Source organism: Triticum dicoccoides, chromosome 4B (assembly GCF_002162155.2).
Source record: "Triticum dicoccoides isolate Atlit2015 ecotype Zavitan chromosome 4B, WEW_v2.0, whole genome shotgun sequence".
Lineage (NCBI taxonomy): Eukaryota > Viridiplantae > Streptophyta > Magnoliopsida > Poales > Poaceae > Triticum > Triticum dicoccoides.
Window position 1 is genome coordinate 488,573,213 of NC_041387.1, and position 15,175 is coordinate 488,588,387.

Below are 15,175 nucleotides of genomic sequence, written 5' to 3' on the forward strand. Positions count from 1 at the left end.
CAGTGATGAGCTATCCATCTTAAACAAAATTTTGGACCGGATATGTCAAATCCACAGTACCTCCGGAAGGCCTGCAAACCACACCGACCGAGATTGTTGGGTCCTCAAACAGTCCGGCCGACTCAACGCCGAACACAGAGGGCTCGATGCGCCAAGCGAGGATGACGACGAACCCCACCAGCAGAGCGACGGAAAACAAAAGACTTTCCCACAAGAAGTCAAAACAGTAAACTCACTTCATGTGATAATACGGAACAACAATGCGGCACCCGCCAAAATAGGGGTCGCACGGTCCACCCCAGCGGAACCTCGAGATTGGATGTCAAAACCAATTACTTTCGACCACCTGGACTATTCTAGAAGTATTCGAAATGCAGGATGGACTGCCCTAATATTGGATCCTATAATTGACGAACTACTATTTATACAAGTCCTAATGGATGGCGGCAGTAATTTAAACCTTCTATATCCAGACACAATCCGCAAGTTGGGGATAGACCGTACTAAAATTCGCCATAGCCACACTTCCTTCAAAGGAGTGGCGCCAGGCCCTTGCGCCAAGTGCACGGGCTCCTTACTACTAGAAGTTGTGTTCGGGTCACCCGGCAACGTCCGACCCAAAAAGCTAATCTTTCACGTCACCCCATTCAGAAGTAGCCATCAAGCGCTATTGGGACGTGAAGCTTTTGTCCGCTTTAATGCAATACCACACTACGCGTCTCTTACACTTAAAATGCCCGGCCCACGCAGCATCATCTCATTAAAAGGTCGTTCAAGACCCCAGACACGGCTAGACGAGTCCGGAATAAATAAGCTAGGGGCTCCCTATCCGCACACCCCTTTACAAGGGGCTGTGCGTATGAGAAATAATGAGCTAATATAAGCTCAGCTTTATTCATTCATTCATATTTCGATTTTTAATACATTTTTTGCACGATTTCCTTTCAAGCTAAGTTCCTCTCTTTTTATAGATGAACAACGTGCACACCCGTCCAGGATATGGCACAACGGAGACACAGGCGCAGACGTGCAGCAGGGACCCGTCGCAAGGATTCTTTTCGGATTAAGTCCCTGCGTAAACCTTTCTTACTGTCTTTTGTTGATTACCATCCCACGGTTTTTCACCATAACCAAAGAGGAGGCTGGCGTTTTGGCATCGGCCGCGCTAGAAATTCTCGCCTGTACCTGGACACTAGGGGCTTAGGGCATTGTTCTGCCCGTTATTATAAAGACCGAATACCTTAGGGAGTGTTCGGCGTCTCGAGTTAGGCCTTATATGCATCATCTCCGAGTCATGTATTTGGTCAAATGTTGGGTTTGCCCGGCTCCTGTGTTTTGCTGCCTTACGTTCCGTATCATCGGCTAACGCGGCACCAGGAGAACTACTGCGATTGTGCCCCGATTCGGCTGGGCGAGCACCTCAGTAGAGAAAGCCGAAAACTGACTGTCATGATATAGCGAGAGACTAGTCAACCACTCGATCGACTATCGGAATGTTTAGAATTCCTCCGCTTTGACGAAGGACCGTTTCCCGGTCAGGCACATACGCGCCCCGAATTCAGAGAGCGCGGTGCCCCCAGGGGCTATATCGTAGCCCCACCTTCGAACTCCTATGGCTAAGTGAAAGTGATAAAGCATTATAGTCCGGTTGCCTCGTTTGCTACGCTATCACCTCCTTCACAGGACCAAGACGTTGGATTAAGTGTGAAAATGCGCTATTTCGCAAACACCCCCGCACCATGTGCATGGCGGCTGAAGCCGAAGACTGCCATCTTTCAGGTTATACACAAGTATACATTAAACGGCCGCACAGGAGATATTTCAATACTTGCATGCGCAAGTACAAAAAGCGCTTATATTATAAACATCGTTTTACAAATCATAAAGTTCATTTGAACACGACATTTTTTGAGCACTGCGACTCTATTACACGAGCACCACGCAGAACCTCCCGAAAATAGTGCTCGGCGGGTAACCGGCTCTCGTCCGAACCCTGGGTCGCAATAGCGGTGGCATCCATCTCCGCCCAGTATGTCTTCACACGGGCGAGGGCCATCCGTGCACCCTCTATGCAGGCCGACCTCTTCATCGCCTTGATATGCGGCACCGCCCCAAGAAATTGCTGCAATAAGCCAAAATAACTCTTCGGCTTGGGCCTATCCGGCCAGACATGAGCCGCGATATCTGTCATGGCAAGCCCGGACAGCCTATTCAGCTCAGCCCACTCAACCAACCGATCGGTCAGCGGAAGTGAACGCTCCAGACTATGGAATTGTGACCAAAACAACTCTTCTGTCTCATGATCCTTCTGACTTCGGAAGTGCACAATGGCATCTGCCGCACTCGCCGCTAAATCCATATAAGGATCCTCCGGACCCCACAGCTGGCCAAGCTGAGCATACTTTGGATCTGTAAACCTCCGGTGCACCAGAAAGGGCTTGCCAGCCACAATATCTCCGGCCTGGCGCAGCTCCTCCTTTATGGCCCGCATTGCAGAACGGGCATCCTTGGCTTCGGCGGTGGCCTTCTTCAGGTCTTCTCGCTCCGCCTGGCGTTCTTTTTCAAGAACCACATAGCGGTCGGTAGCATCTTTCAACTTCACGGCCATTTCGGCCATCTCCTCCCTGCTACGGCGGTGAGCAGCCCTTTCGGCTCCTAGCTCTTCGGCCGCCCTTAAGGCAGCCGCATCACTCCTTCTGGCCTGCTCCTTGGCTCAAGCAAGTTCGGCCCGAAGGCTCTCCACAGCAGCGGCACCATCTGCGTCAAGCACACATATTGTAAGGGGTGGGCTTCGGCTCCCTTACTAGGTGACCACGGAGAAGAAACCTACCTTGCGACTCGTCAAGTCGCCTGTTCACTAGCGCGATGTCGGCATCCGCAACATCGAGTTGTCGCTTTAGTTCGGCAACTCCATCAGCCCGGCTGGCCATCGGACTATCCGCCACCTGCATAGGAAAAGCGAAACTCAATACCTGCGATTTTGATCCTCGGCACGCTGTCGCCCTCGACAACCTACCGTGTCTCAGGGGCTACTATCTATACAGAGCGCACTTTATGTGTAAAACTGTCAAAAGGCATGTCATTTTTACATACCTCAAACCCCCCAGCAAGCTTCTGACGGCATCATGCAACCCGCCTTCGGCGGACGAAATTCTTCCAATCACAATACTCATCAATCTATGGTGATCTTCTGAGATAGACGCCCTCTCAAGCAGATCCCTCAGCTCCCCCGGCCGTACACTAGTTGGCGCCAAACTCTTCGGCTCTGCCGGACTCGGGGATACCCTCCGTGATGACACCTCAGGGTCGTCCGCTCCACCTGACGGCGTGGCGGACGGAGGCGTCTCGCTCTCCATCATCTCCGGACAAAGGTCCCCCGAAGACGAGCTCATCTGAGAAGGACGGAGATCCGAACTACAAGGTAAAAACTTAAGTTATCCTCAGAAGCACAAATAGGGATGTCCCTTACTACAAAACTCCCTTTTTCTACTTACGGCTTGCTGGAGGGCTGATTCTTTAGGGGAGACTGTGCGGCCGGGGCCTCCCCGGACGCAGGACCCTCTGGTGAAGATCCCTTCCCCCGCTTCGGGGCTTTGGCCTCCGGGTTTTCGGAAGCGGTCCTCTTCTCCCCTTGAAAGGAGGGATTCTCGATCCACCCTTCCTCAAAAGCCTCCTCGGTCGAGGTGGTAGCTCCTCTGTTTCCCCTTCGCCTTCCTTTGAAGGTGCAACCTCTAGCATCCTGACCAGCAAGGGATCCGGTGCGGTCTCTGGGAGGGGGGCCGGACACCGTATTAGCTTTGCTTGCGCTATCCACTCCTGCTAAAGGACAACTGGTTAAAACGCGAATCATAGAAAGGCAAACCAACGGTATGTCCAGACTCAGAGCTACTTACTTGTGTATCCGGGCGATTGCAGCTTAGGCCGGCGTCCTCGTTCAATTCCAGACATATCTCTTGTGATCCGAAGAACAATTTGTACATCTCCACGGGTGTCGTACCCATGAAGTGTTGGAGAATTTATGGTCCCTCCGGATTAAACTCCCACAGCCGGAGAGGACGGCGTTTGCAGGGCAGGAGACGCCTAATCAGCATGACCTGCATCACCACGACCAGATCGATCTCGCTCGTTTGGAGGTCTCGAATCCGGCCTTGCAATAGGGGCACGTCCTTTGATGGCCCCCAGTTGAGCCCTTGGCTAACCCATGACATCAGCCGCTGTGGAGGGCCCGAGCGGAAGATGGGCGGCGGCTTCTGCCTGCTGCCCCTGGGAGCGGTTATGTAGAACCACTCCTACTGCCACAAGCCGAGCTCCTCCTGGAAAGAGCCCTCGGGCCATGGAGCATCGGCCCTTCTGCTTACAACCGCCCCGCCGCACTCTGCTTGACGCCCCTCGATCATCTTCGGCTCCATGTCGAAGGTCTTAAGCCACAAGCCGAAGTGAGGGGTAACGCGGAGGAAGGGTTCACAGACGACAATGAATGAAGAGATGCGGAGGATGGACTCCGGAGCCAAGTCGTGGAATTCCAACCCATAGTAAAACATGAGCCCTCTCACAAAAGGATCCATCGGGAAGCCTAAACCCCGACGGAGGTGGGATACAAACACGACATACTCGCCGGGCTCGGGGGTGGGAATGACTTGCCCTTTGGCGGGAAACCTATGCGAAATCTCGTAGGTCAGTTACCTGGCCTCTCGCAGCTTTAGCACGTCCTCTTCCGTGACGGAGGAGGGCATCCACCGGCTCTGTAGGTTGGAGCCGGACATTGTTGAAGGACCGAAGCGCTCGAATCTCGGGCTCTGGGTGTTGGAACTCGGGGCAAGGAGTATATTCGATTGAGGATTGAAGAAAAGAAACGGGCCTTGGTCCCATTATAAAGGAGAATACGAAGAGCCGTCCTCATGACCGTTCGAGACTCGCCTCCGATAGAGGGGGCGTGGCGACGGGCACGGTTGGGTTACCCACGGCCTTATTGATGGGAATCCCGGAATAAGGGGAACACGATCTCTGCTTCGACAAGACGTGCCAAGGAAACCGCTTCGCTAAACGCGCTGAGGTGGTATAATAAAAAACGATTCAAGTAAAGGCTTGGTGGTGGTATGACGTCATGCCACAAAATACGCCAGCAGATCGAACTTGTGTACATATTATTCTCTCTACGGTGGAATGTGGAATTTATTTTGCAGAGCCGGACACTATCCTGGTGTTCACAATCTTCTATTAATTATTCGGAGGAGGAACCCGCCTTGCAATGCCGAACAATATGCGCGCCGGACTCATCGTCATTGAAGCCTGGTTCAGGGGCTACTGAGGGAGTCCTGGACTAGGGGGTGTCCGGATAGCCGGACTATCATCATCGGCCGGACTCCAAGACTATGAAGATACAAGATTGAAGACTTCGTCCCGTGTTCGGATGGGACTTTTCTTGGCATGGAAGGCAAGCTTGGCGATACGGATATGTAGATCTCCTACCATTGTAACCGACTCTGTGTAACCCTAGCCCTCTCCGTTGTCTATATAAACCGGAGGGTTTTAGTCCGCAGGACGAACAACCATTACAACAATCATACCATAGGCTAGCTTCTAGGGTTTAGCCTCCTTGATCTCGTGGTAGATCCACTCTTGTACTACCCATATCATCAATATCAATCAAGCAGAAGTAGGGTTTTACCTCCATCGAGAGGGCCCGAACCTGGGTAAAAACATCATGTCCCTTGTCTCCTGTTACCATCCGCCTAGACGCACAGTTCGGGACCCCCTACCCGAGATCCGCCGATTTTGACACCGACAGTTGCACATGATGATTTTGAGGAATATAATATGCATGTGCTTGGTGCTCCTACTTGCAATCATTATGAGAGAGTAACTTTCTCTCCACCTCTCAATGTTTCCAATGCGATAGAATTGCGAGAAACTGCTTATACTATGCATTGGCCTTTACTTGGTGTGCTTGAATTGTTCTTTTATGACATGCCGATGCATAGGAAGAGAGTTAGAATTCGTTGTTGCTTGATATATGTTACTTTGTGCTCACTACTAAATTACAAATCATTGTTAATTAAAATTGGCTTTGATATACCTTGGGATCCGGGTGGATCCATTACTTGAGCACTATATGCCTAGCTTAATGGCTTTAAAGAAAGCGCTGCCAGGGAGACAACCCGTAAGTTTTAGAGAGTCACTTATTTCTGTTGAGTGCTTTTATATAGTTTAAAAACAAAAAAAATAAAGAGGGGAACCTAAAACTTTTCAAAAAGGAAAGTGAAAGTGAGAGAGATAAGCATTGTTGAAGTGGGAGAGCTCCTTGAACTTTGTTCATGCTCACGGAAACTTTGTGAATCTTGATTATAGAAACTTTTCATCAAAAATAATTATCCCCTTGTACAATTCCATTGTATTATAAAAATAATGTGCCAAGGTTTTCCTTTAGGACGTTTACAATGCTTGTTGGTTTGTACGGTGCAGGACATAAACTTTGGCTATAGTGCGCGATTTTACATTTTTTGCTGGAACGTCATTTGGTTTTGATTCCTTTTGCACTGTCTTGATACAACTTATTTATTTTTCCTAATTTTGGTAGAATTTTTGGGGTACCAGAAGTGTGGTGGATGTTTAGATTACTACAGACTGTTCTATTTTTGACAAATTCTGTTTTTGATGCATAGTTTGCTTATTTTGATGAATCTATCAATTTATATTAGTGGATTAAGCCATGGAAAAGTTATATTACAGTAGACACAATATGAATTGGTTTGCTACAGTACTTAGAGTGGTGATTTGCTTCATTATACTAACGGATCTTACCGAGTTTTCTGTTGAAGTTTTGTGTGGATGTAGTGTCTAATCGAGGATGTCTCGATATGAGGAAAAGGATGAGAGGCAAGAGATAAAGCTTGGGGATGCCCGAGGCACCCCAAGTAAATATTCAAGGAGACTCAAGCGTCTAAGCTTGGGGATGCCCCGGAAGGCATCCCCTCTTTCTTCAACAAGTATCGGTATGTTTTCAAATTCGTTTCGTTCATGCATTATGTGCAAGTCTTGGAGCATCTTTTGCATTTACTTTCCATTTTTCTTTTATGCACCATGCTGGTATGAGATAGTCCTTGGTTGATTTATAGAATTCTCATTGCACCTCACTTAAATCTTTTGAGTATGGCTTTATAGAATGCTTCTTGTGCTTCACTTATATCATTTGAAGTTTGGATTGCCTGTTTCTCTTCATATAGACAACTGCCATTTGTAGAATGCTCTTTTGCTTCACTTATATTTGTTAGAGCGTGGGCACATCTTTTGTAGAAAGAATTAAACTCTCTTGCTTCACTTATATCTATTTAGAGAGATGACAGGAATTGGTCATTCACATGGTTAGTCATAAAATCCTACGTAAACTTGTAGATCACTGAATATGATATGTTTGATTCCTTGCAATAGTTTTGCGATATAAAGGTGGTGATATTAGAGTCATGCTAGTGGGTGACTGTGCATTAGTAGAAACACTTGTGTTGAGGTTTGTGATTCCCGTAGCATGCACATATGGTGAACCACTTTGTGATGAAGTTGGAGCACAATTTTATTTATTGATTGTCATCCTTATGAGTGACGGTCGGGGGCGAGCGATGGTCTTTTCCTACCAATCTATCCCCCTAGGAGCATGCGCGTAGTACTTTGTTTTCAATGGCTTGTAGATTTTTGCAATAAGTATATGAGTTCGTTATGACTAATGTTGAGTCCTTGGATTATACGCACTCTCACCCTTCCATCATTGCTAGCCTCTTCGGTACCGTGCATTGCCCTTTCTCACCTTGAGAGTTGGTGCAAACTTCGCCGGTGCATCCAAACCCCGTGATATGATATGCTCTGTCACACATAAGACTCCTTATATCTTCCTCAAAAACGCCACCATACCTACATATCATGGCATTTCCATAGCCATTCCAAGATATATTGCCATGCAACTTCCATCATCATCATATACATGACTTGAGCATTCATTGTCATATTGCTTTGCATGATCGTAAGATAGCTAGCATGATGCTTTCATGGCTTGTCCGTTTTTTGATGTCATTGCTACGCTAGATCATTGCACATCCCGGTACACCGCCGGAAGCATTCATATAGAGTCATATATTTGTTCTAGATATTGAGTTGTAAGTAAATAAAAGTGTGATGATCATCATTATTAGAGCATTGCCCCAGTGAGGAATGGATGATGGAGACTATGATTCCCCCACAAGTCGGGATGAGACTCCGGACATTATGAAAAATAAAAGAGGCCAAAGGAGCCCAAATAAAAAAAAGAGGCCGAAGAAGCCCACTAAAAAGAAAGAAAAAAATTAAAAAAAATTAAAAAAATTAAAAAAATTAGAGAAAAAGAGAGAAGGGGCAATGTTACTATCCTTTTACCACACTTGTGCTTCAGAGTAGCACCATGTTCTTCATAGAGAGAGTCTCCTATGCTTTCACTTTCATATACTAGTGGGAATTTTCATTATAGAACTTGGCTTGTATATTCCGATGATGGGCTTAATGCCCGAGGTCTTCATGAGCAAGCAAGTTGGATGCACAACCACTTAGTTTTCAGTTTGAGCTTTCATACACTTATAGCTCTAGTGCATCCATTGCATGGCAATCCCTACTCACTCACATTGATATATTGATGGGCATCTCCATAGCCCGTTGATACGCCTAGTTGATGTGAGACTTTCTCCCTTTTTTGTCTTCTCCACATAACCTCCACCATCATATTCTATTCCACCTATAGTGCTATGTCCATGGCTCACGCTCATGTATTGCATGAAAGTTGAAAAAGTTTGAGATTATTAAAGTGTGAAACAATTGCTTGGCTTGTCATCGGGGTTGTGCATGATTAAATACTTTGTGTGATGAAGATAGAGCAACAACCAGACTATATTATTTTGTAGGGATAACTTTCTTTGTCCATGTTGTTTTGAAAAGACATGATTGCTTTATTGGTACGCTCGAAGTATCATTGTTTTTATGTCAAATGAAAGACTATTACTTTGAATCACTTGTGTCTTAATATTCACGCCATGATTAGACATATGATCAAGATTATGCTAGGTAGCTTTCCACATCAAAAATTATCTTTTTTATCATTTACCTACTCGAGGACGAGCAGGACTTAAGCTTGGGGATGCTGATATGTCTCCGTCGTATCTATAATTTTTTATTGTTCCATGCCAATATGATTCAACTTTCATATACTTTTGGCAACTTTTTATACTATTTTTGGGACTAACATATTGATCCAGTGCCCAGTGCCAGTTCCTGTCTGTTGCATGTTTTTTGTTTTGTAGAAACCCAATATCAAACGGAGTCCAAACGGGATAAAAACGGGCGGATATTTTTTTGGAATATTTATGATTTTTGGGAAGTAAAGTCAACGCGAAACAGTGTCCGGGGTGGCCACGAGACAGGGGCCGCGCCCTCCCCCATGGGCGCGCCCTGGACTCTCGTGGGCCACCCGTAAGGCGGTTGACACTCTTATTTTGGCGCAAGAAAGATAATTTCATGAGAAAGGTCTGGGCGAAAGATTCACCCCAATCGGAGTTATGGATCTCCGGATATCTAAGAAACGATGAAGGGGTAGAATCTGAGAACGCAGAAACAAAGAGATATGTCCAATCTCGGAGGGGCTCTCGCCCCTCCCACGCCATGGGAGCCAAGGACCAGAGGGGAAACCCTTCTCCCATCTTGGGATAAGGTCAAGGAAGAAGAAGAAGAAGGGGGGCTCTCTCCCCCTTGCTCCCGGTGGCGCCGGAACGCCGCCGGGGTCCATCATCATCACCGCGATCTTCACCAACACCTCCATCGTATTTACCAACATCTCCATTACCTTCCCCCATCTATATTCAGCGGTCCACTCTCCCGCAACCCGCTGTACCCTCTACTTGAACATGGTGCTTTATGCTTCATATTATTTTCCAATGATGTGTTGCCATCCTATGGTGTCTGAGTAGATTTTTGTTGTCCTATCGGTGATTGATGAATTGCTATGATTGGTTTTGAGTTGCATGTTTTATTATTGGTGCTGTCCTATTGTGCCCATCGTGTCGCGCAAGCGTGAGGGATTCACGCTGTAGGGTTTGCAATATGTTCATGATTTGCTTATGGTGGGTTGCGTGAATGACTGAAACACAAACCCGAGTAAGTAGGTTGCTTGCGTATGGGATAAAAGGTGACTTGATGCTTTAATGCTATGGTTGGGTTTTACCTTAATGAATCTTTAGTAGTTGCGGATGCTTGCTAGAGTTCCAATCATAAGTGCATAGAATTCCATGTAAGGGATGATATGTTAGCTTATGCCTCTCCCTCAAATAGAATCGCAATAGTGATTATCGGTCTAGTAACATAGTTAGTTGCTTTGGGACAATTCCACAACTCCTAACACCACTTTTCCACACTCGCTATATTTACTTTACTGCTTCTTTTATCTAAACAGCCCCTACTTTTTATTTACGTGTTCTTTATTATCTTGAAAACCTATCCTACAACACCTACAAAGTACTTCTAGTTTCATACTTGTTCTAGGTAAAGCGAACGTCAAGCGTGCATAGAGTCGTATCAGTGGCCGATAGGACTTGAGAGAGTATTTGTTCTACCTTTAGATCCTTGTTGGGTTCGACACTCTTACTTATCGAAAGAGGCTACAACTATCCCGTATACTTGCGAGTCATCATGGAGCGCGATCGAAAGGTTGAAGCGACTAAGGTTATAATGGCCGCGGGAATTAAAGGGGAAGCTGGACGGCCTGGAATATCGATCGGCACGCCCTGATGCCAGTTCTAATTCGCAACGCGTAAGTCCATCGTGCCGCATGTAACTGCATAGCATGGCAATGCACGCGGCACAACTGCGGGCCCTGACATGATAGTGTGCAGGCCCAACTGCTGGCAGAGCGCGCGGGGAGGGACGCGAGCAGAGCGCTCCGTGATCGCCTCAACGGCGAGCAACCATATATATGCATATAGAAGTTTAACATGCAAGGGAAAGTTGTCCACAACCCGAGCGCACCGACGGACGCAAGCAGAGCGCGCCGCGGCGCCTAACGGCGAGCATAGCACGCTGCGGCGCCTAACGACAAGCAGAGCTTGCCGAGGGACACGAGCAGAGGCCGACGCCGTCTGTGTTGTGGGCAAACGCTTGCTAGTATATAACCTCAAATTTAACCAACAAAATGATAATGCATGTTACAAAAATATATAACTGGAAACTATGTTCAGATACGAATCCGACGATATAATCTTTGGTGACATGCATTCGTATTTTATTAATTAAATCCTACTTATAAACCAGGACGGGTGTATATTAGTTAATTAAATCGCAAACTTTTTTTATTAAACGTATGTGTACATGTCCTTTTATCCTTCTCTCGCATGTCTTGTCACCCCGCTGCCACAGACGGTTCTAGCGCAAGCTTGAGCAGCGCGCGGGGGCGTTCTTTTGGCATAACGGTGCTGAGCCCGTTCCCGCGCAACCGCGCAGGTTCCCGCGCAAGCTTCCCGCCCGACTCGGTGAAATCCCCCGAAATCCCAATGCTTATCAGCCTACTATATAAACCCTCATAGCCGGCGAGTCCCGCATCGCATTTTTCCCTCCCTCCCTGTAGCTTATCTCGTCTGCTTCTCCCAAAATCGGCGATGGCACCAGACCGTCGTCATCGCTCAGCAACTCCACCATCATCAGAGCACAGCTCCAGCTGGGAGGCTACACCGCGGCAGCGGCGCCAGTCCCCGGAGTAGTGTAGTGCGCGGCGTCCTAGTTGGGTGTGCGCGGAACACGCAGCACACGCTCGGCCGCCGGTGCCCGTCGGCAGCTGTTGCCGGCTGCCGTTGCTGCCACAGCTCCGTCGAAAGCCAGGGCCATCACCCGCTCCGCCTCCACGGCCCGAAGGCGGGAGGTGGCCGTTGTGGCCGCCACCCCACTGCTGGCGACCATGGCCATCTCTCGCTCCGCCACCGCGGCATGAAGGCGGAAGGTGGTGGTCGTGGCCGCCACCCAATCATCATCCGCCGTGGCCGCTAGCCCACCGTCGACCACCGGGATCATCACCCGCTCTGCCACCATCGCCTGTAGGAGGGAGGCAGAGGTGGAGGCCCGCACGTGCGGCAGCGACCTTGCATGCTACGTCGAGTTCCTGCGGGAGGAGGAGGAGCGTCTCGTCGAGCACGCAAAGAGCCTTACCACCGCCGTGGCCGCGGCACACGCTAACACAGAGGCGAGGAATCAGGAGATCTACGAGCAGTCCGGCCGCTTTGAGAGGGGCCGTCTGGAGTGGTAGAGGGCGTTCGAGGTGAGCGTCGCTGAAGGTGCAGCAGCGACAGGCACCGTATTGCAGTTGTCCAACTCGTCGGTAGGCTCCTCCTCCTCTTCCTCTTACTGAGCGCGCTCGGCAGAGGAGAGGCTGCTGGAAGTAGTACAAAGCCCCTCCGTAGTAGTATTTAGGGGCTATTTTGTTTAGTTCATCTGACTATAGATGTGGTGGAACTGTACAACGTACTTAAAATTAGCTAGTATATATAGTTGAACTAGCTATTTTAGTACGTGGTTGGCAACAACTGGGGAAAAGTTTGGTCGGTTCAGCTGTAAAGTTGAATTGTTTGTATAATTAAGCACGACTGCTTAATCTATGAATGAAATCTATGCTTAATTACTGAATTTTAGTTGCAAAAATTAGATAGTGCTAGTAATTTTTAGCTGCATATTTTGACAAATCGCAGTTTTACAAGGATTGACAAATGGCAATGTTACTAGATCAACAAATGTCAATCTTTCCAGTTTGAAATATGGCAATATACCCAATATGATAGATGCAAATCTTACCAAATTGTATGTATGTGGTTGCACACGGGTCATCCAAAAAAACGGTTTGCGTTGAAGGGAGGTAGAAATCCTTCTTACCAAATTTTCTCTTGGCTTAGCGCCAAAGTCTCGCTTTGCATACCTTATTCAATCTGAACCGTTTGCGTTGAAGAGATGCACAAATCCCGCATAGTGAATTTTCCCTTGGCTTACTGCGGAACACGATAGCTCTCACTTTGCATACAGGTGTTCTATCTAAAACTTTTTTGATGAAGAGCTGCACAAATCCTGCTCGGCACATTTTCCGTTGGCTTACTGGGGAAGCTGTCAGTGTACATACAGGTGTTCTATCTAAAATGTTTGTGATGTTAGAGTGGCAGCTAGTTGTTTCAAAATGCCTTTGTTGACTGTTATTTGAGTGCGCCTTCTCTCAAAATGGACACGAAAATTACCACAGTATGTCGGGTGCCATTCCATGATAGCATGCCAAGTTTCATGAATTTCAGACGAGTTTTGGATTTACTAGAATTTAAAAATAAAGTATCTCAATGTTTTGCCAGCAGTCAGTAGTGCTGGTGTTTGAAATTCATTGCCATTTCTTGCATGGGACCTAAGCAAGCACCCAAGGACATAGATTTGATTTTTCAACCAATTTATATGCATTGTAGCATGTGCATGTAGTTCAAATTTGAATTATGCACATAAAATGCCTAGAAAACCCAGTTAATCTATAAAAATGTCCAAACGAACCCCGAATTTTTCCAAAATTGAACACAACACTCCTGTTGTTCTATGTTGACACTAGAATTTTTTTGAAAACAATAACAGGAAACGGGTATCGTTTCGTCCCCAAAGGTGGCACGTTCCCTACCGAAACCATCAAGCTTGTTGTGAGAATCTCTGGTTTGTGAGAAGCTTATACCCAAACCTGCCCCAAATGGGACAAAAAAATTACCACGACATGTCGAGTGCCATTCCATGATAGCATGTCATGTTTCATGAATTTCAGGGGAGTTTTGGATTTACTAGAATTGAAAAACTAGGTATCTCAATGTTTGCGCCCGAGTGACGGTGGCAGGGTGTTTGTCACATCCCTAGTTTCTGGCAAGGCTAGCTTCATGTGTGCATCATGTTTAAATTCAAATGAATATGAAATGGGGATGGCAGAAACTCCAGCACCACTTAGTCCAACTAGGGTTACTAAAATACTTTTTCAGTGAACTTGAAATGCCCTTCGAAAATGTTCATCATCTTTGCCTTGGTCTAGAACCTCTGACAAAAATGGTGCACACTTTTCTAGGACATCATTGGGTCCCTGAACTAAATCATATTCTATTTACACTTTGGCATTTAAATGTTATATAATATTTTAAATGTCCAAATATTCATAAACTAAAATGTTTACTATTGGAAATATTCCAAACAGTGGCATTGAGCAGTTTCATGATTTTTGAGAGTGCCTAGCTATTTTTAATAAAGCCCTGAAGTTACAGAAAATAGAAAATTATACAAAAAGGAAAAGAGTGAGATAAAGGGACTTACCTGGCGCCACTCACCGGCACAACACTGTTGGCCCAGCCCACTTGGCGCCCCTGTCGTCTTCCTTCTTCGCCAGTAGGCAGAGGGCGTGTGCCTAGCGCACGCCGGCCACCTCCACCCTGCCTGGTTGTCCCCTCCCCCTGGTTGTCTCTCACGGTGCCACGCAGCCCCCTAGACCCCCTCGGCCTCTCTCCCGTGCTGCCCCCTCCTCTGCTGTCTCCCACGCATCATTCGAGCGCCACCGTCGTTGTTGCTCGCTGCCACCGTGGCCACAGCCACTGCCTCGCCTAGCTGATGCGCTCAGAAGCTCTACCTTGACCCCCTCTTCCTCCTCACCGAGCCACGCCCCGCGGGAGCCCCTGCAACGCCGTCATCAGCTCCATCTTCTTCCTCGGGCTCCGGTGATCACCGTCGTCACTCCGTCATCTCCAGAGCCTCCCCCGAGCTGCCAACCCCTCCATGAGACACGCTGTGAGCCTCTGACCCCTTTCCCCCTACTCCCGTGCACTAATTCGAGCTCTAGCCCATGTTTCCATCGAGACCGAGACCTCGCCGGTGCCGAACATGTCACCGTTGTCGTTTTGGTTTGCCTCCGTCCAAACCGAGCGTGTCACCGCACTCAGTGCACCCCCAGGAGCATGTTGCACCCACCAGCTCCCCTCCCGTGCACCACCACGCCAAACCCAACCCTGCTCGAACTCCGGCCGTCGCCTTAGAGCTCGTTGTCGTCAGCTCCGGCCACCCCAGCTCCTCCCGCTTGCCCTGCCAGATGCGCGTGAGCCTCAGCTATGCGTAGGACCAAACCGCGGTCGATTTG

The 15,175-nt window shown here is 47.9% G+C and overlaps 1 protein-coding gene across 1 annotated transcript in view; it reads left to right on the top strand.

Moving 5' to 3' along the window:
- Positions 1 to 328: 328 nt before the first annotated feature.
- Positions 329 to 15,175, top strand: part of LOC119292752 — a gene marked incomplete at its 5' end in the record, with an annotated part of 57,679 nt that continues 42,832 nt past the window's right edge. Inside the window, one exon of the mRNA XM_037571471.1 lies at positions 329 to 820. Within this exon, the coding sequence (XP_037427368.1) occupies positions 329 to 820 (492 nt within the window). The remainder of the gene's footprint in view (positions 821 to 15,175) is intronic.